The following is a 25088-nucleotide window of genomic DNA, read 5'->3' on the forward strand; positions in this document are numbered from 1 at the left end:
TTTGGATAGTTAACTTTCATAATCAATATTATGTGATCACTAGTTCTGTAGCAAGCAGTGTGAGCAGCTTTACAGTTGAAAAAAACTTTTAGGATGTATGTAACCCATCACAGACATTAGGCTGAGATTTCTATATATTAGCGAGCTTGCATTATCGGAGGCTCAGGATTGCTGTATTTATGTATAGAAGATAAGAAATGGAAGACCGTGCTTAAACATTAGTCAATTATTATGTATTGACTTTTATTTTTATGTTTTTTTAGAGTCTTCTTTTATGTTGGTCAGTAGAACAAGATGGACAATTTTTGTTTTAATTGGTTGCTGTAGTAAATGTTTCAGTTGACTGTAATAAAATAAGTTTTAAAACATTCAATAAGTTAAGTATGATGTAATGAGTTGTATTTAATCTATTATTGTCCTTTAAATAAAAAAACTATATTCTGTGTCCATGTTGAACCTTTTCTTGCTTAGGATGTTCTACTTCTCAATTATTATTTGCAGTTAGATATACACTCAAATACAACAGCACACAAAAGTATTATTATAATAGTAATAGTGTTATGAGCAGAGGAGAGCTTGTATATATGTATCAGTATATATTCCTATATTTACATATTCCAAATATATACAAATGTGTGCCTTTCTGAGTAATGTCCATTTAGTTGATAACTGTCCATGGATGGACTTCTTCCAAGGTGTAGGAATCTTGTCAAAGATGATCGAGAGAAATGGGTCATAACAATGGGTCTTCATCTTATGTCAATGTGATGTCCCAGTTTTTATTTTTAATACATTTTAATACGCAGTTTCCCCTTTGTCCTTATAGGATATTCAGTGTCGATTGATTAGGGGGGAAAATAATTCAAGCGATTTTAGCACAAGACTGTGGCATAACACAATTTGGGGGAAAAACAATGAGGTCTTAATATTCTGACTGCACCATATAGTGCAGAGTTCATTTTAAATATATATTTCAATATGTATTATTCATATCTATATTAAAGCATTTTATGTGGGTCATTGCATGTAGATTATTAAGATAATCATTTATTTATATAATGTTTATATAATGAACTAGAAGTGTTGCGTTCAGGTTCAGGATGCCAAGGTTTTGGAATTCGATGTTACGGATGATCCACACAGAAAGCATCTGTCTCAACCTTATTTATACAGTCGACCAAATTAATCCTAACATGACTATATGATACAGTTTGTGTAACAAAGTCACAACCACTAAAATATATACACTGACACAACGTTTATTTATTTGTTTTATTAACTGCAACCATAACGACTTCGTCACCCTGTTAAAATAATCGCCTAACTAATTTTTTCAAGTTTTGCAGGAAAGACAAAACAACTTAGGCAATTTTTTTGAACATGCCTTTGTGACTTAAGCAAGATATGGTAACACTTTATTTTGAAGGTGTCTAGATAAGAGTCACACAAGCCTGTCAGAAACATGACATGACAAGTATCATGAGCATTAATGTTACTTCAAAGTGTCATTAATGTTCATGACACATCCCATGTCATGTTTATGACACGCTCATGTCACTCTTATGTAGACACCTTCAAAATAAAGTGTTATCATATCTTGCTTAAGTCACAAAGGCATGTTCAAAAATGCATGCAGGCGATTTTACCATAGGTGGCCGGCGTCATGAGGAGATGATTTAGGCAAAAAACAACAAAAATGTTGACAAAAATGACTTAGGTGATTATTTCAACAGTTATTTCAACAAGCACAACGGCATGTCTGTAATGTCCGGACTTCACGACAGGAGCCTGAAGGCGCCATGAGTTGAACACCGGAAAGAGAATGATCCATAACAGGAAATGAGCTAAACACATCACACACCAGCCGCAGTGGCTCCATTTTCTAGCGTCTAACGTTGAACTTTCGTTGGTTCACCTTTTTTTGTAAGGACAAATTTGTTTTTTTCCATCTTCGTTTTACTGAAACGACGAATTTTTCAAGATGGGGGGCGGCGACTTGGTATGTATGAGCTATTTCATCCAAGATAGGCGCTTTCTGTTGGAGACTGTTGAAACCAAACTCCATTCAGAATATAATATGTGTGTTCTAACATGTTCGTTGGCTTACTGGTGTCTATCAGCTGCTACAACAGGAGATAATGCCCAATGGGAATCGTTACAGTTTAGTTTAGCAACACACACTTTAACTTCAGTCTTTTCTTATTATATTTAATAATCTATTCCCCTAGATAATAGCTAGTAAGGTCAGCGGACTTTAGCAAGAAGATGTTGAGAAGTTGATGTAACGTATCTGATGTAATATTCTGCTTCACAATAAATAATTTCCATGCCGAAATTACCTGAAGATATTTTCTATTACTTGTATCAGTATCATTTTTATACTCCTGTCCAAGTTAATCATTTTTGGTTGAAGGGGCAGAAAATAATAGTAATAAAATAAAAAGAAAATAATAGTAATAATAATAAGTATTGTAGGTGTGATAGCAAGTGTAATATAGGACAAAATACTTGCAGAATTATGCTGAGGTGGGTAAAAGGAATTGTTATTGATTGAATACCATCAATTTGTAATGCTTTCTAACTAGTTTGTCTAGTGTCAAACTTAAGCACTAATGCTTGTACTTTACAGTTAGAGAAACTAAATGTTGTCAATCTTGTCTTCTGTCAGAACTTGAAAAAGAGCTGGCATCCCCAGACTATGAAAAATATCGAGCGTGTTTGGAAAGCTGAACAGAAACACGAGGCTGAACGCAAGAAGATCGAGGAGCTCCAGAAAGAATTAAAAGAGGAACGAGCCAGAGAAGAAATAACAAGATTTGCAGAAGAAGCTGGTTCCATCAAGTTAGTTCTCTGATATTATTGTAAAAGTTTCTTTGTGGTTTAAGGCAAAAAAGTAGTGTCTTAGTCATGTTGTCTCTCTTTTTTTATGATGAAAGAAAGAAGGATGATCGTCTGGACTGGATGTACCAGGGCCCTGCTGGTCAGGTGTCCAGAGACGAGTATCTGCTGGGACGTTCCATTGACAAGCAGATCACCGATCAATACGAGGAGCCTGAGAGTGGTCCATCGGCTGAAACTGGCCTCCTGCCTGGCTCCATTTTCAACCCCACCACTCCTGCCTCCAATCTCGACCTGGCTGCCAAGATCAGGGAAGATCCCCTGTTTGAGATCAGGTTAGTAAGTCCCTAACCCTAACATCTTTTATAATTTCAAAATAAGATATAAGTTGCAAATTATGTAAATGATCTTTTGTTGGTTTTCTGAAGGAAGCGCGAGGAAGAAAAGAAGAGAGAGGTCTTGAGTAATCCAGTGAAGATGAGGAAAATTAAAGAAATGGTATGGTATAAGTATTTTTGTATAAATGTCTTGATTTATTTGTTTGAAATTAATACATTTTTTAAAGACTTAAAGATATTTTAACATTTGATTAACACAAACTCCGACTAAGTGTATTAAGATTTGTTATTTTACTGTAAAAAACAAAACAAAACAAAAAACAACACATCTGATATGTATTATCCTTTGTTGGCATCTTTCAGTGATACTTCCACCATCTTTATTAACACAATTGTACAAAAATTCTAACCCGTTTTGAGGAGAAGGTTACCAAGTATTTTTGTTTATTCTAAAATATTGGTCGCTGCTCTTACAGCTTCGCCAAAATCTTGACAAGAAAGACAAAAAGAAGAAAAGGAAGAAGGAGAAAAAGGAGAAGAAAGGAGACAAAGAGAGAAGAAAGGAGAAAAAGCACAAGAGAAGAAGTTCTAGTTCAAGCTCAGATGAGGAGGAAGAGAAAAAACACAGGTATGTAAGTAGAGTGTTTAACCCTTATGCCTCACTTTAAAAAAGTTTCTCTGATGTCCTTAGAGAGCAAATATGACGGCATCAAAAAACTGCCATAATATTGTATATTGATATCATTTTCCACTTTCACGGAGTTAACTAACATCAATCCGGATTATTTTTGGAATTATATTCAGAATTGTAGCATTTTTACATGAAAAAAACATTTGTATATATATTCTCTGTATAGTAAATACTAGGGAGGGTTCTTTCATAGAATATATTTCAATGACTAGCAGCAAAATAACCTTAGAGGAAACCGCATTTAGTTGAGTATCTGTATTTAGGCTAAAGAGTTTATTATAGACTTATTATAGGAGCTGAGGTTGAATTTTCAAAATACAATCAAAAAACACAGAAGCCAAAATTTATGCCGCATGCATTTAGGCAGCCAAGTGATGAAGTTCAAAATTGATTAAAAAAAATAATGTCCCTCATGAAGCATATGGGTTAAGCAATAATTTTAACTTTATAGTTGATAAATGTGTGTTTTTACGATGCAAAAATCCAATTTTATTGTTTGTTTAAATGATCATCTTTGATCCATTTTCAGGTCACATTCACGTGATGACTCTTCAGCAGACACCAAATCTCGTTCCCATCATATTCCTGGCTATGGCCTTCTGGTCAGTTAGCACCAAAACCAGTATTTCATTTTACCAGTGCTATTTTAATCACACATTTAAAGATTCAATTATTAATATTGTTCCCAACCAGAACTCTAACAATGCAGTCTTCCCTCTCAGCTCCCAGCTGGTAGACACCACCATTCCTCAGCTACCTCCAATCACTCAGGACGGCGCGAGAGGAGTCACTCCCGATCGCCTCACAGGAACAACAGGGACACTCATGGCTACTCTTCATCCTCACACAGAGGCGACAGGAAGGTTGAGCCCAGAGCGTCCAGCCCAGAGAGAGACCGTTACCACAGACAGAGGCACCATGTGTCCAAGTAAGACTCTACGCCAAGGGTGTCAAACTCAAATACACAATGGGCCAAAATGTAAAACTTGGACAAAGTCGCGGGCCAACATTGATATTTATTGAAAAAATTGACCTAAACAAGTTCAAACGAAATGGAACAAGCAAAGCTTGACATAACTTAATATTGCAAACATGCAAAATCGAATATCAAATAAAACAAACAAACACATCAATGGCATTCATTTCTTAAATAAAATTTAAATAAAAATCGTATGTCCCTTTATTTTATATGCGGCCTTCTTTAAATTTAAATTTAACAGTAATCTTTTTTTCCACAGGCTAAAAATAAATGTGAGAATAAAATAACAATAATAAACCAATTGACTAATAAAAATATCCTTCAATGAATGTGCAACCATTCAAGCCCATGCCTTGGACTAGCAAGAAAAAGTGCAACAACTTTAACAACTTTAATTGTTGCTCAGTTTGCTACACACTGATCTACTGTGTTCAAGCCAAAACACGAGCAGAGCATTCTGGGATGTGTAGTATTATTTGCGATGTATAATAATAATAATAATTTGGTATTGCCTTGCGGGCCAAATATAATTATACTGCGGGCCAAATTTGGCCCGCGGGCCAGAGTTTGATACCTCTGCTCTACGGGGCTCCAGAAAGTAAAGACACTGCAGTTGATATGGATTGCTACAGCCCTAATGATTCTAGTCATGATTTCAGTTTAGATTGCACTTAGATCAAGATTCATTATCTGCTTGCTTGTCGAGGTATGCCTTTCATCTTTTAATTATGTGCTGAAAGTCATCCATTCCTCATTAGATATTGGAGTTTCCCTCCAGTATTCAATCTTAAAGTCCTGTCATGCTGCTGCCATCTGCCATGATATATATGTATCTCTACATGTTTACATATTATGCAGAATTACTGCTTTGAGCCATTCTTAAGTCCATTAAACATGTCTGAATATTGGCTATGAAACAGCTTACAGTGACCAAAGGTTAGTTAGAAAATTCCTTTTAAAGTGACCTATTGTGCCAATTTTTCCAGGTTCATACTTGTATTTTTCTCATACTGTCTATATGAGAAATCTACCTGTATTCACCCTCTGTCTGAAACGCCCCCTCCTGAAAAAGCCCAGTCTGCTCTAATTGGTTAGTGTTTCTGGGTTTTCCACAACAACACTCTGCATCTCTTGGCTGTGATTGCAGCTGGGGAATGGCTATTTACCTCTATACAGTATATTTGTGACTGGAGCCCGACCGATATGGGATACCGATTTGAGAAGGGGTGGTCGATATCGATATACCGATATTTTTTGTGGATTTGTGCACTGATTTTTCATCACTCTTTTTAGGCACCCAGAGTTACTTTCTCAAACATAAACTTTATTAAATAATATTTGCCATTGTTATACATTATACAAACAAAGCATTTTATTGTCAGTTAATTCTATAAATGATAACCGAGTGAGTAAAAAATAAATGGTAATACAATTAATAGCTAAATTAACAACATTATTGGAAGAAAAAAAATGAATAGCTGACACCATTTCTAAATCAGGCTAAGCTAAGTTTTTTTCACAACCTTATGGAAGTCACACACAGCTGCCTTATAATTAAAAAGACATGGACATCTCCTTTTTACAGTATGGTGCCTTCTTTAAATAAGAATTTGTTTACACAGAGCAACATCTTAATCACCACCCACACTGAATGGATTCCAGTAATTTCCCCCACGTTTTTTCTGTCTTCTGTAGGAAGCTCTCTGCAGAAGAGTTGGAGCGCAAGAGGCAGGACATGATGGATCAGGCCAAGCAGAGGGAGGAGGACAGGGAGAATAATGTGAAGAGATACAAGAGGCAAGACGAGCAGGAAAAGCAGCGGGAACAAAATACCAAGCACGACCGCCACGCTGGCTTCATTCAGTAAGTGTCTGAACAACATGGACACAGAGATACTCGGATGGTTTGATGTTATTATTTTGTCTTAAATCCACATAAAATATCCTCCTGATGTCTCTTTATTTTTCACCTTTCTTGCATGCTAAATGTATAGCACCAGTAACACTCAACTTTCCCTCTTGCAGTAACATGAAACTGGAGAGTGCTGCCAGCTCTTCTCTAGAGGACAGAGTGAAGAGGAATATCCACTCCATTCAGAGGACGGCAGCCTCTCTGGACAACTTCATGAAGAGATGAAGACGACACCTTTTATCATACAGATGAACTGAACTGACTAAAAAGACCAGCCAGGAGTACGCCACCCATTCTTTTATCGATCCCTTTAGTGTATTGAAGCAGTTGTGTATGTGTAACAAACTGAGGATGGGTGCTGTGGTGGTGTCAAAGTTCGTACAAGGAACTACATGGCTCCACACCTACCTGTAGCTCATATTTTGAAAAGTAGTTTCCACAAATGTAACATAATTTATATTTCAGACTACTTCAGGCAGATCTGTTTTTATTACTGTCCTAATCGTCAATGGTCCTTTAAGATTCATGTGATCCGAACTTTGTACAGTATATTGTATTCGTTTTTACAGTATTATAGAACCTTCTTTTATCTTGTCAGGTTTTTGTAATACATTTGTTACTTAGTGTACTCCTCTCTGTGAGTGGCGAATGAAATAAAAACTAATTTCCTTTGCTCCAATGTTTGTTGTTACTGGCGACACTTTGTCGCTCAGAAACTACTAGATAGGGCTGTGCTAGATTACAATATATGTTTTGTAAAAATATATAAAAATGTCAATCATACATATGTTTCTATATTGTTTCTATCGCAATATTAAAAACCAACAGCCAAGTCGAACTGCAGCCTAACTGCTAAATAAAACTCCTTCAAACTTGGCCATGGTCACAGAAAATAATTTTTTGTCTATCCGGATGTTTAGTGAAATTTAATTTACTGTTGTAAAATCCTTAAATAGATTACTCAAAACATAATTTAACAGTGTCCTATTGGAAGACTGACATAACATTTAGTGGTCAGAATTTAAGAAGTGGTTACAAGTGCCTTGTGTTTTTTTTTCCAGTTTTTTAAACATTGAACAAATATTTGAAAACAGTGCATGACTGAAAAACAATGACTGACTAACACTTATAAGCATTGTCATTAACAGATTGTAGTGATGTGTCGGTCATGAACAATGGGAGCCGGCTCACGTCCGTCAGCGAGCCGTTCTTTTTTTGACTTTTCTCATTAGAAAAAGTACCTGCGGGTGCTGGGGACACTGACTACAGATGTCACATGCATTCTGTGCGAACCAATCGTGAGGATTGACAAGGATCATACCACCTAAAATTGTTGAATGCTGCTGTTTTGCACATTGTATTCTATTTCTTTTTCTATAGTAAAAACATACATAAAAGCAACAATAAATGAACACCTGCAGGGACAAAACTGTTTTTGTGTCTTTTTGTTCTACACCTAGGGATTGTAAACCTACGCCCAGAGGGGAGGAGCTGAAACTCTGTGTGCAATGGATCGGAACTGTCATTTAAAATTGAACCAGTAATGCGCTGTAATTGTTTTGTGTACAAGGTCTCCACGTTGAGCTGTGGCTCACCAATCAGTCTGCTAGACCACTTTACTATTTGGTTGACTGAGTTTTTATTTTTCAATGAGAGGTTGCCGTCGGGGTGTGTGCGTTACAGGGGCCAGTCTATACCACCCCTATGAATTTCATTGCCTTAAGTGTTATAGTGTGGCCACGGTACCAAATATGAAATTAGACTGCCACCACAGTGCCACCTAGGGGCCGATCAATAAAACCTTAAAGGGTTATCCTCAGGAGGGCATTGACAATAATTGTACCAATTGTATCAAGTACTGGACTTAAAGTAAAATTTTGAGGTACTTTTATGTACATTTTATGTAACTTTCTACTTCTACTCCACTACATTTATTGACATATATTGTACTTTTTATTCCTCTACATTTAGCTGACAGCTTTAGTTACTTTTCAGATTTAAAATGAAAAACATGATACATTTAAAATGATTACCCATTTTTATACATTAAACCACTTAAAAGTTTATTAGGTAGTTAAAATGAGCGGAGTGGAGTCATTTCACAGTGTGGTATTAGTACTTTTACTGAAGTAAAGGGTCTGAACACTTCTTCCACCACTGTCTTTTTTACTTCTTTACTTTTTTTTTACATTTTTTTTTCTTTATTTTATTTTATTTAAATGTTTTAATTCTTAAAATTGTATTTATTAATTTTTTAAATTCTTTTTTTATTTATTTTTAAAAAAAATTTTCTGCGTTTCTGCGCATGCGCGGCTTTTTCCGCTTCTGCGCATGCGCGAGTTCCCCGGCGCTTCTGCGCTTGCGCGGTTTTTGCGCATGCGTATTGTCCACAAATGCAGCGCATGCGCAGAAGCGGAAAAGCCGCGCATGCGCAGGAACGGAAAAAGCCGCGCATGCGCAGAAACGCAGAGAAAAAAAAAAAATTAAAAAATAAAATAAAATAAAGAAAAAAATAAATGTAAAAAAAAGTAAAAAAAAAAAAAAAGGAAAGAAGTAAAAAAGACAGTGGTGGAAGAAGTGTTCAGATCCTTTACAGTAAAAGTACTAATACCACACTGTGAAATGACTCATTTTAACTACCTAATAAACTTTTAAGTGGTTTAATGTATAAAAATGGATAATCATTTTAAATGTATCATGTTTTTCATTTTAAATCTCGACCTGAAAAGTAACTAAAGCTGTCAGCTAAATGTAGAGGAATAAAAAGTACAATATATGTCAATAAATGTAGTGGAGTAGAAGTAGAAAGTTACATAAAATGTACATAAAAGTACCTCAAAATTTTACTTTAAGTCCAGTACTTGAGTAAATGTACATGTACATCTTCTAACTTATACATATCAGTTAAGAGTCCTCCTTCAGACACTGTATGAGGATTAAAGGGATAGTTTGTGCATTATTATACAAAACTTGGTACAATTATTGTCAATGCCCTCCTGAGGATAACCCTTTAAGGTTTTATTGATCGGCCCCTAGGTGGCACTGTGGTGGCAGTCTAATTTCATATTTGGTACCGTGGCCACACTATAACACTTAAGGCAATGAAATTCATAGGGGTGGTATAGACTGGCCCCTGTAACGCACACACCCCGACAATGTACTGTGAGGGCCCGTTCAGTACTGCTTGGTTATTATTATTACTCTACATCAAAAACATTTTGGTTTTTTTTGTCCAGATGTCAGTAGTTGGCATGAACAAAGCAAATTTACCTGATTGCTGTAATTAATTTCCATTTTTTTCAGTACTTGTTTTTTTAAGTTGAGTATATTTAAATAAATAAAATATATATAAGTATATAAAAATAAAATGTCAATAGCTGTCCTTTTTTAATTTCTATGTTTAGGTTTTTATAGGCATTTTCTATCTGCTTTGTGTAACAGAGTGGTTCTTCAAGCAAGTTAGAGAGTTACAAAGGATCTTACAACTGTAAATCATCACCCTGTTAAAATAATCGCCTAAACTCATTTTTTCAAGTTTTGCAGGAAACACAAAAAACTTCACCACAAGTGTAACATATGACATTTATTGATCATTTCACTCAAAAAGGATGTAACAAAGGATGGCTATTGGCCTAGTAATAACACTGTGTATAAATTATGTAACTTAAGAGAAATAAAATGTGAGGCAATTTTTTGAACATGCCTTTGTGACTTAAGCAAGATATGGTAACACTTTATTTTGAAGGTGTCTACACAAGAGTCACACAAGCCTGCCAGAAACATGACATGACAAGTATCATGAGCATTAATGTTACTTCAAAGTGTCATTAATGTTCATGACACATCCCATGTCATGTTTATGACACACTCATGTCACTCTTATGTAGACACCTTTAAAATAAAGTGTTACCAATATTAGTGTCAACAATAAAACACTGATAAACTAAACTGATAACTAAACAATCTCCCTCTAGCTCTTCTTTGCTGGGTTCTTGTCTGATGCCTATGAATGTGGCAAATTGTCAAAGAAGTGTTGATGGGTAAAAAAACATGATCTGATCAATGATCTGGCGATTTTACCAGAGGTGGCCGGCGTCATGAGGAGATGATTTAGGCAAAAAAACAAACAATTTTGACAAAAAATTACTTAAGCGATTATTTTAACAGTGTGACGAAATGCAATTGGCTCCAGAAATGTATTGAAATTTAAGTGATATATGTGTTCAAATAAAAATCACAAGTCAAAACAGTGCTAAATTTGGCTGAATTGTGGTAAAATGAAGAGCCATTTGGGAGCCGAAAAAGCCGGCTCTTCTTGGTGAGCTGAGCCAAATGATCCGGATCACTAAAAAGAGCCCAAATCAGCATCACTAACATTTTTTTTTTTTTTTTTTTTTTTTTTTAAATAAACTTTATTAAGGCAGTTGGGTGGGGTGTAATACAAAAAATACATCAGAACGTCGCCAGGGGGTTTCAATAAATCATAAAGAGGTTGTCATACAAAAATATTATAAAAATTACAAATATTCAGAGTTTTAGCAGCTTTCAAATTAGTAGAGTCTTTAATAGAATTAATATACTGCTTGGTTTCACTTATAAATATAGAAAAGAGGGGATTTTTTTTTGTGTATCGAGATTTATGTATGTGATATTTTGCCAATAGTATAATTAGATTTATAATGTAATATTGATTTTTTTTTGTGTATGGGAAGTCAGTGAAACCAAACAGTATATTTTCAAAACAAAGGGACAAATTAGGTTCAATTGAAAAAAAAAGGAAGTTACAAATATCTTTCCAGAACTTAGACGAAAAAGGGCAAGACCAAAATAAATGAAAAAGCATCACTAACATATTGAAGAAAACTACCTGCCGGTTTTGATTTCACTTTAACGCGCCTCGAACAAACTATGCACGCTGACGTCACAGCGCTTCCATATCATCCAATGACTGCAGTCCTTTAGATACAGGCCGTTCACCAGCCAATGAAAACTGCGAAGGCGAGAGCATCATACTAGTATGATCTGTGTGTTTCTAAATCGTGTAGTCACTGTGGGGGAAACTAACGAAGTCATTCATAATAGCAAAGAAGAAGAGGAGTTATTTAGTTTTACCACTTAGTAAAACACCACAACACACTCACCATGGTAAGAACACTGTGCATTAGATCATATGCGAATGGTTTGTCGGGTAAAATGGTTTAATACTAGTTAAAAAGGCTACAAGAGCTTAGCTAAGATCATGTTGGTGCGTTAGCTCATTGACATCTTTAGCATGCTCACTATTGTTAATGTTTGCTATTATTCTCTGAAAACACATTCAACGACACACTCGTATTAGATAAATGCAAAGTTAAAGTATTTCTCAGCTAACAATACAGACGAATAAATTGTAATAGTAGCCGTCGAAAGCCGGAAAGCTAAATTCTTAGCTTACCCAACGTTAGCTGGATATGAGCTAGCAGCTAACGTATTTTATTTTATTTTACAGTGACAAAACAATTACAGTCGTTTCCGGAAATACATTTAATTGTATTTTTTTCTAAAACTGAGATTAACTTAAGCTGTTGTAGTGCAGTTTGTGTGAGATTGTGAGTTTGTTTAGCTGAAGCTTTACTTAGCATCGTTAGCAACATGTTAAGGTAGAAACTGACAGCATCTAACAATTCAGTAAAGACGTTTTACCCAAAACATCAGGCGTGATATTTTAACTCTATGGAGTCTGGGGCTGTTTTGTCCATTTTTGAATCATTTTCACCCTGCCTGTAAACACCACTTAAAAATGTTTAAATGCCATGTTGGTATATTTTTTTCAGCACAACCTCACCTATATGACATAATAATAATAGATTTTTTTATTCTGACTTATTGGATCAACATTTTGAACCAAAAAGAAACAAAGAAAAAACAACATGAATGTGATCTTGTGATTGTGTGTGATCCTGTCATTCAACTCTTTATTCTAGTGTGACCTTATTTTATTTGTGTGTTCAGTGTAACAATTTTGGTCATTTTGTGTCTTTTTTTAGTTATTTGTGTCTTTTTTTTGGTCATTTTGTGTCTTTTGTTGTGTCTTTTTTAGTTATTTGTTTCTTTTTTTGTTCATTTTGTGTCTTTTTTTGTCATTTTGTGTCTTTTTTTGGTCATTTTGTGGCTTTTCTAGTCCCTTCCTCCAACATAAAATGTGATTTTGAATCTTTTTTTTTTTACTTTTAAAACAACATCATGGTCAATAAAGAATTTTAAATGTTGCAAATGTGAACAACGGTTGAAAATATAACATTTAAGAGGGTTACATCTAGTTCTATACTTTTATACAAAATATATTTGACCTTGTCTCCAGTTTTACTTGTATATCACCATCAAACTGAAACTGGCCTCATGGAGTTTACAGCCAGAACTTAAGAGGCAAATTTACAGTAGGGCTCCACACTGCTTTGTTTTTACGTCTGGATGTGATGAAGAAGTAATTCTTTGACGCTTTTGGTGAGTCCAGAGGGTTAAACAATTGTCCACTGTTTATGTCCCATAACTACACTTTTTAGTTTCTCTTGATAGTTACAGTTTTAGTTCTTTTTACACATTAGAAATAAGCCTGATGAACTGAATTGACACGTTTTATTGTGTGTTTTTTTTTTTTAACAAAATGCTAATATAAACATTTGAGTTATAATTCTATTTTTGAGAAGTAAAATAAATTGTATAATTTATGTTAGCTGTGGTGAAATAAGTACTCAGATATTTTACCTAAATTTAAGTACTAATACTTCAGTGTCAAAATACTTGCTGAGTAAAAATACACACATTGTATCACCGTTTTTGTCCCATATCTAAACTTTTAATCTCTTCTGATAGTTACATTTTTCGTTTTAAATTGTTGCCCCAGGTTTAGACTTGTGGGTCAATGTTTCATAGTAAGGCGGCCTCAACTAACTGTTATTATTGTCTAGAATTGTGTCTCATTTTCTCAATTTGGTCTATACTATAAGAAAAAAAGTGAAAAATACTCATAAAAAGAAAATTGATACATTTAAATAGCTTTTGTGTTTTTGCTGAAAAATGGCTTTTACAATGAATTTATATGAATGATAGCTGATACATTTTCTGTTAATTGTTTGATAATTTAAGTGTTTCAGCTCTGACTGACTTGCCTTTCTCCCTCTTCATCCAGTCTATTATGTCCTATAATGGAGGGGCCGTCATGGCCATGCGGGGAAAGAACTGTGTGGCGATCGCTTCGGACCGGAGATTTGGCATTCAGGCTCAGATGGTGACCACAGATTTCCAGAAGATCTTCCCCATGGGAGACAAGCTGTACATCGGGCTGGCTGGACTAGCGACTGATGTTCAGACAGTGTGAGTGTCTCCACGTCTTTCTCTCAAAGTGGCAAACAGTTTTGCCACCACCAGAGCATGATGAAGTATTGTCTTTGAAGCACTCGAAAATGACTTTGACATCTTTAAGATCTTGTGTATTGGTAGAACTAACTAATTAAATAGACGCCTGGAGTCATTACTGCTACTGTGTTACTGTGAGGGGGAACTGTGGTATCAGTAATGCTGTTCTTCAAAGCTTGGAAAGAAGGATGAAATGTAAATGGTCTCAGGGATGATGGTGTCTTTGCCTTGTGTGTAGATCCCAGAGACTTAAATTCAGACTGAACCTGTATGAGCTGAAGGAGGGTCGCCAGATCAAACCCAAGACCTTCATGAGCATGGTGTCCAATCTGTTGTATGAAAGGAGGTGAGTGCACTGAATCCATGTCCAGCCTAAAGGCTGCAGACCGACGACATGCTGTTGACATAAATACTTACATTGATGGTAAAAAGAACATGTAGTCAACATGTGATGTTCTAATCAGGTTTGGGCCATACTACATCGAGCCTGTGATCGCTGGACTTGATCCCAAAACCTCAGAGCCTTTCATTTGTTCCCTGGATCTGATTGGCTGCCCCATGGTGACAGAGGACTTTGTTGTGAGCGGCACCTGCTCAGAGCAGATGTACGGCATGTGTGAATCTTTGTGGGAGCCTGACATGGTAAGAAGTGTGCGAAGTTTGAAGTCTTTATGTCCTCAGGTTGCTAAACGACAATTTTATGTGCAAATGAGCATTACTCTAAAGGATATGATGTTTGCAGGATCCTATACGATAATGAGGAACATTGTGTGTACATTTTTGCGCACGTTCATGTATGCAGCTGACAAGAGGAGTATAAATCTGCAGCTTTGGTTGTCTGTGATATCTACTTGAATGTCATTTGTACAAATGTTTTAATTTCATTTAGTGACAGACCTGTAGTACAGTACATGCTGTCTACCTTGGGTTCAGTTATTCTGGTCACTGGTAAAAAATAATTTACACGTGTTTATTTGGGAAAATGTTTTTAATTGTGCAGGAACCAGAGGACCTGTTTGAGACCATCTCCCAGGCGATGCTGAACGCAGTGGATAGAGATGCAGTGTCTGGTATGGGAGTCGTTGTACACGTCATGTAAGTACAGTGAGGAATTACAGCATGTTCAGGTGAAGTCGAACGACCGGTTTCAAGTGACTAACAGCCTTTTCTTTTCTCTGACAGTGAGAAAGACAAGATCACCACACGAACCCTGAAAGCCAGGATGGACTAGAGCTTCTGTTCTCCACACACTTCACCAACACACGTTTTGTATAAAAATAATAAACAATGCCTGTTCTGTCTTTTTCTTCTCAATAAAACATAGGTTTAAACAATGAACTTGAACTTTATTGGTTGAAAAACTTGCACTACATTGCCACCACTTTTCACATCTCTTCATTTAATGTTGCCTATCGTGTGAGCCTAATTCAGAGGCCCTGTTCCAAACCATTCATTCATCATCCTTAACCGCTTCTCTGCACTCGGGTTGCGGATGGCTGGAGCCGATCCCAGCTGACATTGGGCGAGAGGCGGGGTCCACCCTGGATAGGTCTCTAGACTATCACAGGGCTGACACATAGACAGACAACCACGTTCTCATTCACACCTACGGACAATTTAGAGTCACCAATTAAACCTAAGTGCATGTTTTTGGACTGTGGGAGGAAGTCGAAGTACCCAGTGAGAACACACACTGAAACCAGGAGAACATGCAAACTTCACAGAAGAAGGCAACCCTCTTGCTGTGAGTCAAGAGTGCTAACCACTATACCACCATGTGACCCCTGCTCCAAACCAGACATACTTAAAGAGTAAAGAGTAAAAGTAAAGAAAGCTGATACGAGCAGGGTTTGCCAAACTGAAAATAAATTAACCTTTCATGATACAAGAGTAGTGCGATCAAGGAAAGTAATGCCATTTTCCTAGCATTAAATAACATTGCAGAGACATTCCTAAACACTTGTCTGAAAAACTAGGCATGCTATAATTTGACATTGTGTCAGAGAAACGCCTGTAGGGGGCAGTCCTAGTTTAATTTCTGAACCCTCAGACCATGCAGAGTATGAAAATGGCTTTGGTCTAACAAATATAGGCTACAAAGTTGCATTATGGGAAATAAAGGTTACATTTTTAGAGCTTGTCCCCATACTGGGAACTAAAAGTCTGAATGTTTTGGTATCTGCTGCTTCAGTTTTGATCTTTCTTTGTAAAATCTTAAAGTCCCCAAAGTCTATGGAAGTGAGCAATAGGAAATAGTTTTATTTCCCCTTTATTGTAACCTGCTGCAGTAACCTTATAACTCAGCTTGGTGTAGCTAAAAAAAAGCTGAACTCTGGAGTTGCACAAAAGAAAATGATAAATAAAAAATAAAAAGCTAAAAGGGACCCATGTCAACTTTGGTTGATCAATCTTAAAAATACGGAATTTGTAAAGATTCAAATACTTTAATATTGATGTGTAATTTTACAATGGTTGCTAAAATAAAGTTTGCTATGTTTTACCATCCTCATATTAGTTATTAATCTAATATACACACAACCCAGATGATCTTTTTAGTTGTTTTGACAAGCATATGAGTGACAACTGCTGAAGAAATAAGCAGAGCCAAACAACAAAAACAAGATAAAACTCCCTTTAATATGCAATGAATCATTTTCAAGTAACCTTTTTTTTCTAATGTCTGTTGGTAACAAAACAATACTGTATACAAACACAAAATTGCTACATTAATGTAAACAAGATATAAAAATGATCCTTATGGTAATAAAACAAGTATTTGCTGCAGAATTCCCCTTTTTATGTGAATTTTTTTTTCTTAGACCAACCTCCACCAAGCTCACGGTTAAAATTTCAAAAATATTCAAAAACAATATGGCAACGTAACATTCAAACACCAATTTTTTTTTCAGTTTTTTTGCTGTTTTAGTCATAACACTCAGATGCTAAAGTTCAGTGGTTTGATGTTTCAGTTTACTGGTGGAGTCTCATGTACACATCAGCCATGCATTTTTGATATTGCATTCATTTACTTAATACACCATTATATATTAATGTGTTCATCCCCCGCTGTTCCAATTGTCAGCAGTACTTTTAATTATTTTGTTGTTACTGAGAGAGAAGCCTGATGGCGACTGTCAAAGAGTTTGTCATGCAATCTGACCATTCAGCATCTGTGCAAGTTGTTTACATCTGTGTGTGTGTGCTTGTGTGTGATTGTGTCTAATAGAAATCATAAGAACAACAACGACATGAACAGAAACCAAAGAGACTGTACTAACGAACTGTTAACTGCTGAAGCTGACACACTCATTCAAGGCATTAGTGAGACAGTTTCCGTGCTGGCGTGAGGAGTAACAAGGTGGCTGAGGAGAACCGGGAGGCAGAATTTTTTTTTTTTTTAAAAGAACAGGGAGATTATCGGGATGTCGTTCCGAATTCAGTGAGTGGTTTCACAAGTTTTCCTTGCGTTGGATGAGGGAGCCGTAGAAGTGGTGCTTATGAGTGTTTGTGGGACAGTGTAACAGGCTCGGTGCATCCTTCCTGCCAGACTGGTGCTGGCTGTAGGAGGATACAGGTAGTTTTTTTTCTTTTCTTTTATGGGCGTAGAAAGGCAGGGGGGAGATGGACCTACACTGAGGTGAAGGAGAAATAAGTGTGTGGCGTTTGACAGATCTATGACAGGAAGGGGCTGGCTGGACTGGGAGATGGGAGATGAGTCTATGATAAGATGTTGGACATGAACTCGTAGAATCGTTTGGAGTACTGCTCCGGGTTCACCGTCGAGATCTCGGCCCCCGCCTGAGAGACAAACAAACAAAGGCAAAAAATTAGATGGATGGAGAAACACGTAATAATACTTTCCTTTTCTATCATTTTTTGTGCTTTATAGAGTAAAATCTAGCTCAAGGGACCCTATGATCTGACAGTAATTAGAATAAATAACTAGTTCATTAATTATGTAATTCATCCTTTTAAAAAAGTATATTCATAATGAAATTAGTTTTTGGTCAGACCATTCAGCCAATTCAATGCTCCCAGTATCTCCAAGCAAGCTCAGTGACCCAGAATGAGTTGCTAGGTACAATCAAGCCTCAAAAAAAGAATATGCTTTGTATTTTTGTATATATATATATATATATATATATATATATATATTTATTTGTAAATTAATTTATTATCTTAGTAAACTATTTCCTGATGAGTTTTAAGTCTTAATCGCTGGTTTCAAGTCGTCTTCAATACAGCATGATGTTTATTTTGCAAATTATGGTTCCATTTAGAGTAAAACAAACTAGGGTCAGCTTGAGGATGTTTATTGTTTATTGTTGTGTATTGTGTGAACTTGTTTTTGAGTGTTGTCAGTGTTTTCATGTCATCAAAGTTAATTGTTACATTTTGGTCACCTAAAAATGTCTGGTTCAGTGTTCCGTTGTACAAAATGAAATGTTCTTCCACAAGTATATTTTGTGTTAACCCTGTTTTTGCTATGCAAAATTAGCTTCTCAATTATTACAGTTGCACCTTTAGCTATTGTAAGGTGATAACTCAGTGTTTGCTATACTTATCTGACCCTGCTGGGCTTATAACCACACTCACATCAAAATATGATGGCAAAAAAAATGGCAACAGCCAAAATGTCTACCTGGTCTAAAACAGTAGTCCACACACCAATGGGTGACATCACAGTGATCACGCCCACCTCTTTTATACAATGTATGGATACAATACAGCAACTAGCTTCTCCTTTTGTTTATCTTAATGCTACACATGCTTGCTCACTAGCTAGGTAACTAGCTGGGTTGGGTTGTGAGCTTGGACTCAGCAGTATTAATGTAAAGAGCCAGTGTTAGCAGTAGCAGCAGCTAGCAAGTTAATTTAGAGTTACCTCTGTCGTGTTTCTAAAGATGTTCCTCAGAGAAAGACACACTGTGTGAAGAGCAAAAACACACAGAGGATTTCTCTTTGGTTGTTCTAGCTAACTGAAGCTAGTTAACTTGCTTGATAGTTAGTAAACCTGCTGGGAGGCTTTGGGAACATGTGATTGGCTGTAAGGCGAGGGGGCGGGAACTTGTAAAAAAATGATATTGTGATGATTAAGTGATTTAATTAAATAAATAGACTTTTACAACAATTTTGAAATAATAATGAACTCTCATAAAAATTTTAATATAAAAAAAAGGATGGAAAAAGCATTTCGGAATATTGAACTGAGTTTTATTAATTCATCTGTTATCGTTAACCACGTATCCAAGCTCAAGTTGCGGCCGACTGGAGCTGATCACAGCCGACATTAGGGGAGAGACAGGTCTCCACACTATCACAGGGCTGAATTGAGTTTTAATAATGATTAAATAAACATGAAATTATTGAATAATTGATTGGTTTTTTAAAAATGTATTCAACATGATGTAGTCATAATGTCGTATTTATCTATTTAAAGGTTGTATACACGTTTTTACAATATGCGGTTTGCCATAGACTGATAGATCATGATAGTCTTGACACTCACCCCATGTTTCACAGTTTTGGCAGCATGTGCAGCTTTTTTCTTTGCGTCATAGTGCGTGAGGATGTCGATGATAGCCATGAAGTATACTTCCTTCTTCCCAGCACCTAGCACAGGAACAACACATCACAACTTTTACTTTCACCTGGAAATAACACCTGCCATGGCTTTATTTCTTGCTCTGTGAGACATGCATTCATTTTCCTTTTTTTTATTGATACTTTTGGGGCATTTTACTGCTTTAATTGATAAACGTGAGATTCAGACTGAAGGGGGGAGACAGAAACATGCAGGAAAGGGCTCGAAGCTAGTTTCAAACCCGGGCCGTTTGCTTGCCAGCACCAAGCCTCTGTGGTATGCGCTCTACCTTTTTAATCTAGCTGTTAAAGATAGTCTAGAATAAAAGGTAATAAGCACATTTTTACAAAATCAATTGTGCATTTATTTCTTATGCCTGTTGAAACAAGGTGTGATCTAATCAGCTGCTAATGCTTCATATAAAGCTACATCTAAGATCAGTGAGTTAAAATGAATGTCAAAGACAACCCTCACTGTCGTGGCTCTTGATTGCGTAAACGTCCACAGAGGGGTCGAACTCCCCGGGGCCAAAGAATCCTCCACAGTTGAGGGGGTTCCCGGGGCTGTCGGGAGGTGTGCCGAATGAGCCGGTGAGCACGCCTCCGCCCATTCCGTCGTTCTCGTACTCCTCTTCTTCTCCAACGCCCTCCACGTCCATCTCCTCCTGCTCTGCCCGATCCACATCATGGATGCCCACCAGGAGACTGTAGTCCATGATCTTTAGGGTGGCCAGGAACTGACACAACATACAGTACACAAGAAGACACTCAATGTAATGCCTCATTGCACTTTTGGAGTTTCTAAGTCAGGGGTGTCAAACTCAAATACACAATACACAATGGGCCAAAATGTAAAACTTGAATAAAATCGCCGGCCAACATTGAACAAATAAACCTTTTATACCAAACATGTTTTGCTTTAACATTAAATATGGAACCATCAACGCTTATAAACATACAATATATAACTAAATGACATGCAAAATCAAATTTCAAATAAAAAACACATCAATGTCATTAATTTATTAAATAAAAATTAAATAAAAATCATATGCCTCTTTTCTATTTGCATCCTTCTGATTTAAATATCAAAATAAACTTTTTCAACAGGTTAATAAATTCTGCCTTTCTTTTCGCCATTTTTGGGAAGAGATAGCTCGGAGACAGCTCTAGCTTGAGGTTGCTATGACGACTGTCACAGAGGAGCGCGTTTCTGGGTCCTGTCCTGATTGACGCACCAAAACAACAGCAGGGCATTGTGGGATTTGTAGTATTAGCGTTAAATGCGCTGTATAATACCGGCGAGTCAGCTTTTATAGTACAATAATAATATAATAATTTGGTGTTGCCTCGCGGGCCAAATAAAATTACACTGCGGGCCAAATTTGGCCTGCGGGCCAGAGTTTGACACCCCTGTTCTAAGTCATACAGCTCTGAAGGACCCATCACCAAACAACTATGTTAGTATTGTATAGATTTTGCAGCCTAAAAGTATGACCTCAGATGAAGAGTTAACTGCATGTTACTTATCAGAGGAAAATAAATTAACCAGGACTCCCTGAGTAGACGAGGGAAGAGACCAGTGGCAAATCTCTTTCCAACAGGTGGATTGAACCAGACTTTTGAGCTTGACTGTCCCGCTGTATCAGACATGTGAACTAACCAAAGGTGCCTGCTTTGTTCATGGACTGACAGTGGTGTGCTGCTGCTGAATGAATACAGCGGTAACGTTTAAATGGATATTTGGCATTTTAAAAAAAATGGGGCTAGCGAGGGTTCACCTTTGCCTGTACAAATATAAGGTGAATTACACACTGTGGTGGAATATAAAAGTCTGAATAAAATAGCAGATAATTGGCCTAGTTAGTACAGTATAAGATCTGTGACATTGATTATGGGTTATCAATGTAATGAGTCAACAGGACCAACAGGTTGAGTGGGTTCGTGAAAATTTCAATGGGTCCACAATAAACTATTTATTTCTTGACAAATTGTAATGATTAACTCCTCTGATGTTGGTATGATACGGTTATAATTATCATCTTTTTCATGTATGTTCAAAATCTATCTGAAATTGTATCATTAGTTTGTTGTTTATTCCTTTTCTTGGACATCCTCATTTGGGGAATACCAGTTTGCCTTGTATATATGTTTGTCTGTTTACCCTATGTTTTGTTATTTACTTTGTGAATATATACCTTGAAAAAAAGGGGGGAAAAATGCAAGGTACAATATTGTAAAGAAAACGAAATGACTGATTATGTTTGTGAAACTAAGAAGCCTTGCAATAAAGTATTTTAAAAAAAAATCTATCTGAAATTAAACAATGAAATTCAAAATCTGAGAAATGTAAAAATATCCTCTGGAAATAAATAGCACCAAAATAAATGATCAAAATTCAAATGAAAACAAAATTGTGTCTGTAGCACTAAAATAATCATTAAGAGTGCTCATTATAATTAGTATATATGTATAAATTATTTTTTAACATGTTTTCTTCATTTCATTCCAGCATGTCCCCTAGACTTTAAAACATGGTCGACATGTATGAACACAGCATGGAACAGTGGAAACGTTTATTTCCCACCATGAAGTTTGTATTGTTAATTGTTAAATGAAATCCGTGTTGACTGGCTCGTTGTTGTGCTAGCGGCTAAACTAGCATGTTGCGATACCATGCACTCGGGATCTCATCTGCGGCTTGAAACAGCACATGCCTGGTCTGCTGACAGTTGGTTACTGTGTTTCTCACAAGAGTCTGTTGATCATAAGGTATTGTTCTTCACGGGGACGGTGAGTGTACTTCGTCCTTTTCAGATTTTAATCCGTCAACGACGCAGGACACATACGTAGCCACATCACTGCAAGATTCTAATCTAATCTAAAATCACAAATTGTCTCATCCAAGAACAAGAAAAGAAGAACACCAATCCCAGCTTTTAGCATTGGGACGATTTTTTTGTCCCAAGTATTGAGGTCTTAAAATCCACATTGTGTAAAAACAATTGGATGATGGTGAGTTGTGTCATGCGAGTTTGATTGGAGTTGCTCTTACAGATATTTTCTTTATGGTACTGATTTAAGAGGCACCATCAGAGTACTTATTTTGAGTGTACAATGAGGGACAGTCAGAAGAGTCTGAGTAGAGCAGGGAGCCACACTTTTGCTTTGAAGCTTATACATTCTACAGCAGACTAAATAAAAATCCTGCGAGTCTCACCTCAACATCCCGTTTTAGCTTCTCCAAAAAGTACTTCTTGTTGTCATCTCCTATCTGCAGCTTCTGGCCTTCATTCAGGAAGTCGTTGTCTTTAAAAGTGGGGAGCTCTTTTGCCTGAAGAGAGAGAAGGTATTTGGGTGTCAAAAAGTAGCAGACATGTTGGTAATGAGGATTATTAAAGGTCACAGAGCCACACCTCCAGGATACAGATAGCACTGACAAGTCACGAATGTGATGATATGATAAATAGAAATGAGGTCAAAGTCAATGGTCCTCCAATGACCTCTGCTGTCATGGGAGAGAGAGAAAGTCCCTTTCCAATATCTCACACTAAATAATTGTCTACCGACACTTGTCAGTACTCTACAGTGCATACTAGAAAACAAATCTAGGGGCCGATGACTGACAGGCTTAGAAAGCATTAGAACATCAGTAGAAAATGTCTGACATTATATTAACCTGTTGCCTTAAACTAATACTTTTTTCACAGCTAATAAAGTTAAATATTTATTTGTCTTTTTCAAAACAGCCTGTGTATTGCTCACTTTACAGTAATAAAGAATATTTTATTATTATTAAAAAATGAAAAAAATATTTTCAATCATAACATTTCAAGCACTAGTATAGCTATACTTTGTTTGAAAATATTATTTAATTATTTTGTTGCATCATTCTTTAGGTGATAATTTGAATTTATTTGAATAGAAGGAGTAGTTTAACTAATACATTATTGATAACAAGTTTTAAATGATAAAAGATGGCCTTCAACACATTTCATATCAATTTTGCATCAATGAATATTCCATTGTTGCAGAATGTTGCATCCCTTTCTGCACAGTGTAATATTATTAGGGTTATTGTCGTTTGCAGTAGTGAAGTGGTGGTGGGGCCCAATGTGATATTTTTTCATGAGGCCCGAAATCCCTGGCAGTGTCCCTGACTAGAATACATCTGCTTACTTAAAATGTCCTTAATTTAGCTGTCATTTGACAAGTTTGCTTCTGGGGTGAGCTAAGGGCGTTTATATATACACACACACATATATATATATACGTGTGTATATATATATATATATATATATATATATATATATACACACACACATATATATATATACGTGTGTATATATATATATATATATATATATATATATATATATATATATATATATATATATATATATATACACGTATATACGTATATATATGTATATATATATATATACGTATACATATGTATATATATATATATATATACGTATACATATATATATATATATATATATACGTATACATATGTATATATATATATATATATATATATATATATATATACATACATACATATACATATATATACACATATAGAATATTCCATTGTTGCAGAATGTTGCATCCCTTTCTGCCCAATGTGATATTTTTTCATGAGGCCCGAAATCCCTGGCAGTGCCCCTGACTAGAATACATCTGCTTACTTAAAACGTCCTTAATTTAGCTGTCATTTGACAAGTTTGCTTCTGGGGTGAGCTAAGGGCGTTTATTTTTGTCCCATCATGTCAGCAGCCGTCACTGCTCAGAAATTATTCGTACCTTCTCCTTGTCGCTGGCTTCCCTTGAGACCGTAGAACCCTAAACATGAGAGAAATAGAATAAAAATAGAATTAATTGAAAGCAGCTCAGGATACATCAGAGGAATTGTTAGCATACTACACACTCAGGCAGCGTCTTTTTAAACTGTCAATGTTAGAAAGGCAAGGTTGTTTTCTTCAGAGAAAATATGGCAGGAGAAGAAGCTTATGTCATAAAAAAAACTCTTTTTAGTGGGATGAGAAAAGAAACAGTTCGCACACTGTTCACAGCCGCTGGGAGAGAACTACACTGTGTGACGAGCTTGTGTGAATTATACCAGGAGAGTTGAAACATTTGCCGATTTATTTCCACATTTTTCTTCATCCTGACACAAAAAAGGACTACACCCCCAATTCCTAAAAAGTCTAAAACAAATAAAAACAGATAGTGATGATTTAATAGTGAATTTCCGTCCTTAGTTGTAAAAACATTGTAAAATGTATATGTGTTTTTTCTTCACATATTTTAATATTATGGGTTAGACATGGGTTTTACATCTCCTGGA

At 36.1% G+C, this 25088-nt stretch overlaps 3 protein-coding genes across 4 annotated transcripts in view; 2 read left to right on the plus strand and 1 right to left on the minus strand.

Moving 5' to 3' along the window:
• The first annotated feature begins 1839 nt into the window (after nucleotides 1-1839).
• cwc25 (CWC25 spliceosome associated protein homolog) lies at nucleotides 1840-7538 on the plus strand. Its single transcript, XM_059339884.1, has 9 exons — nucleotides 1840-1999; nucleotides 2669-2841; nucleotides 2937-3173; nucleotides 3267-3336; nucleotides 3653-3804; nucleotides 4397-4469; nucleotides 4590-4795; nucleotides 6542-6709; nucleotides 6871-7538. The coding sequence occupies exons 1-9, from the start codon at nucleotides 1982-1984 to the stop codon at nucleotides 6980-6982; spliced, it is 1209 nt and encodes a 402-aa protein (XP_059195867.1). The 5' UTR covers nucleotides 1840-1981; the 3' UTR covers nucleotides 6983-7538.
• A 4206-nt stretch (nucleotides 7539-11744) lies between these two features.
• On the plus strand, nucleotides 11745-15490 carry psmb3 (proteasome 20S subunit beta 3). The gene is made up of 6 exons (XM_059358954.1): nucleotides 11745-11902; nucleotides 13926-14110; nucleotides 14391-14498; nucleotides 14617-14794; nucleotides 15153-15247; nucleotides 15335-15490. Exons 1-6 carry the CDS (start codon nucleotides 11900-11902, stop codon nucleotides 15381-15383), a joined length of 618 nt encoding a protein of 205 aa, XP_059214937.1. The 5' UTR covers nucleotides 11745-11899; the 3' UTR covers nucleotides 15384-15490.
• A 1405-nt stretch (nucleotides 15491-16895) lies between these two features.
• The window catches only part of LOC131968510 (phosphatidylinositol 5-phosphate 4-kinase type-2 beta), an 18953-nt gene continuing 10760 nt past the window's right edge, over nucleotides 16896-25088 (minus strand). The window contains exons 6-10 of one of the 2 annotated variants that reach the window (XM_059329429.1): nucleotides 24545-24583; nucleotides 22956-23069; nucleotides 20205-20472; nucleotides 19662-19765; nucleotides 16896-17950 (exon numbers count right to left, since the gene is read on the minus strand). In XM_059329429.1, the coding sequence (XP_059185412.1) occupies nucleotides 17870-17950; nucleotides 19662-19765; nucleotides 20205-20472; nucleotides 22956-23069; nucleotides 24545-24583 (606 nt within the window). In that variant the 3' untranslated portion in view covers nucleotides 16896-17869. The remainder of the gene's footprint in view (nucleotides 17951-19661; nucleotides 19766-20204; nucleotides 20473-22955; nucleotides 23070-24544; nucleotides 24584-25088) is intronic. The other variant, XM_059329437.1, reaches the window with a different exon arrangement.

This window comes from Centropristis striata, chromosome 1, assembly GCF_030273125.1.
Source record: "Centropristis striata isolate RG_2023a ecotype Rhode Island chromosome 1, C.striata_1.0, whole genome shotgun sequence".
Lineage (NCBI taxonomy): Eukaryota > Metazoa > Chordata > Actinopteri > Perciformes > Serranidae > Centropristis > Centropristis striata.

Excerpts from the sequence above, each read along its gene's own strand:
- cwc25 (XM_059339884.1), top strand. Across the intron at positions 3,337-3,652 it reads TGAGGAAAATTAAAGAAATG|CTTCGCCAAAATCTTGACAA; the intron begins GTATGGTATAAG and ends CTGCTCTTACAG. Across the intron at positions 6,710-6,870 it reads CGCCACGCTGGCTTCATTCA|TAACATGAAACTGGAGAGTG; the intron begins GTAAGTGTCTGA and ends TCCCTCTTGCAG.
- psmb3 (XM_059358954.1), top strand. Across the intron at positions 14,111-14,390 it reads GCGACTGATGTTCAGACAGT|ATCCCAGAGACTTAAATTCA; the intron begins GTGAGTGTCTCC and ends CCTTGTGTGTAG. Across the intron at positions 15,248-15,334 it reads GGAGTCGTTGTACACGTCAT|TGAGAAAGACAAGATCACCA; the intron begins GTAAGTACAGTG and ends TTTCTCTGACAG.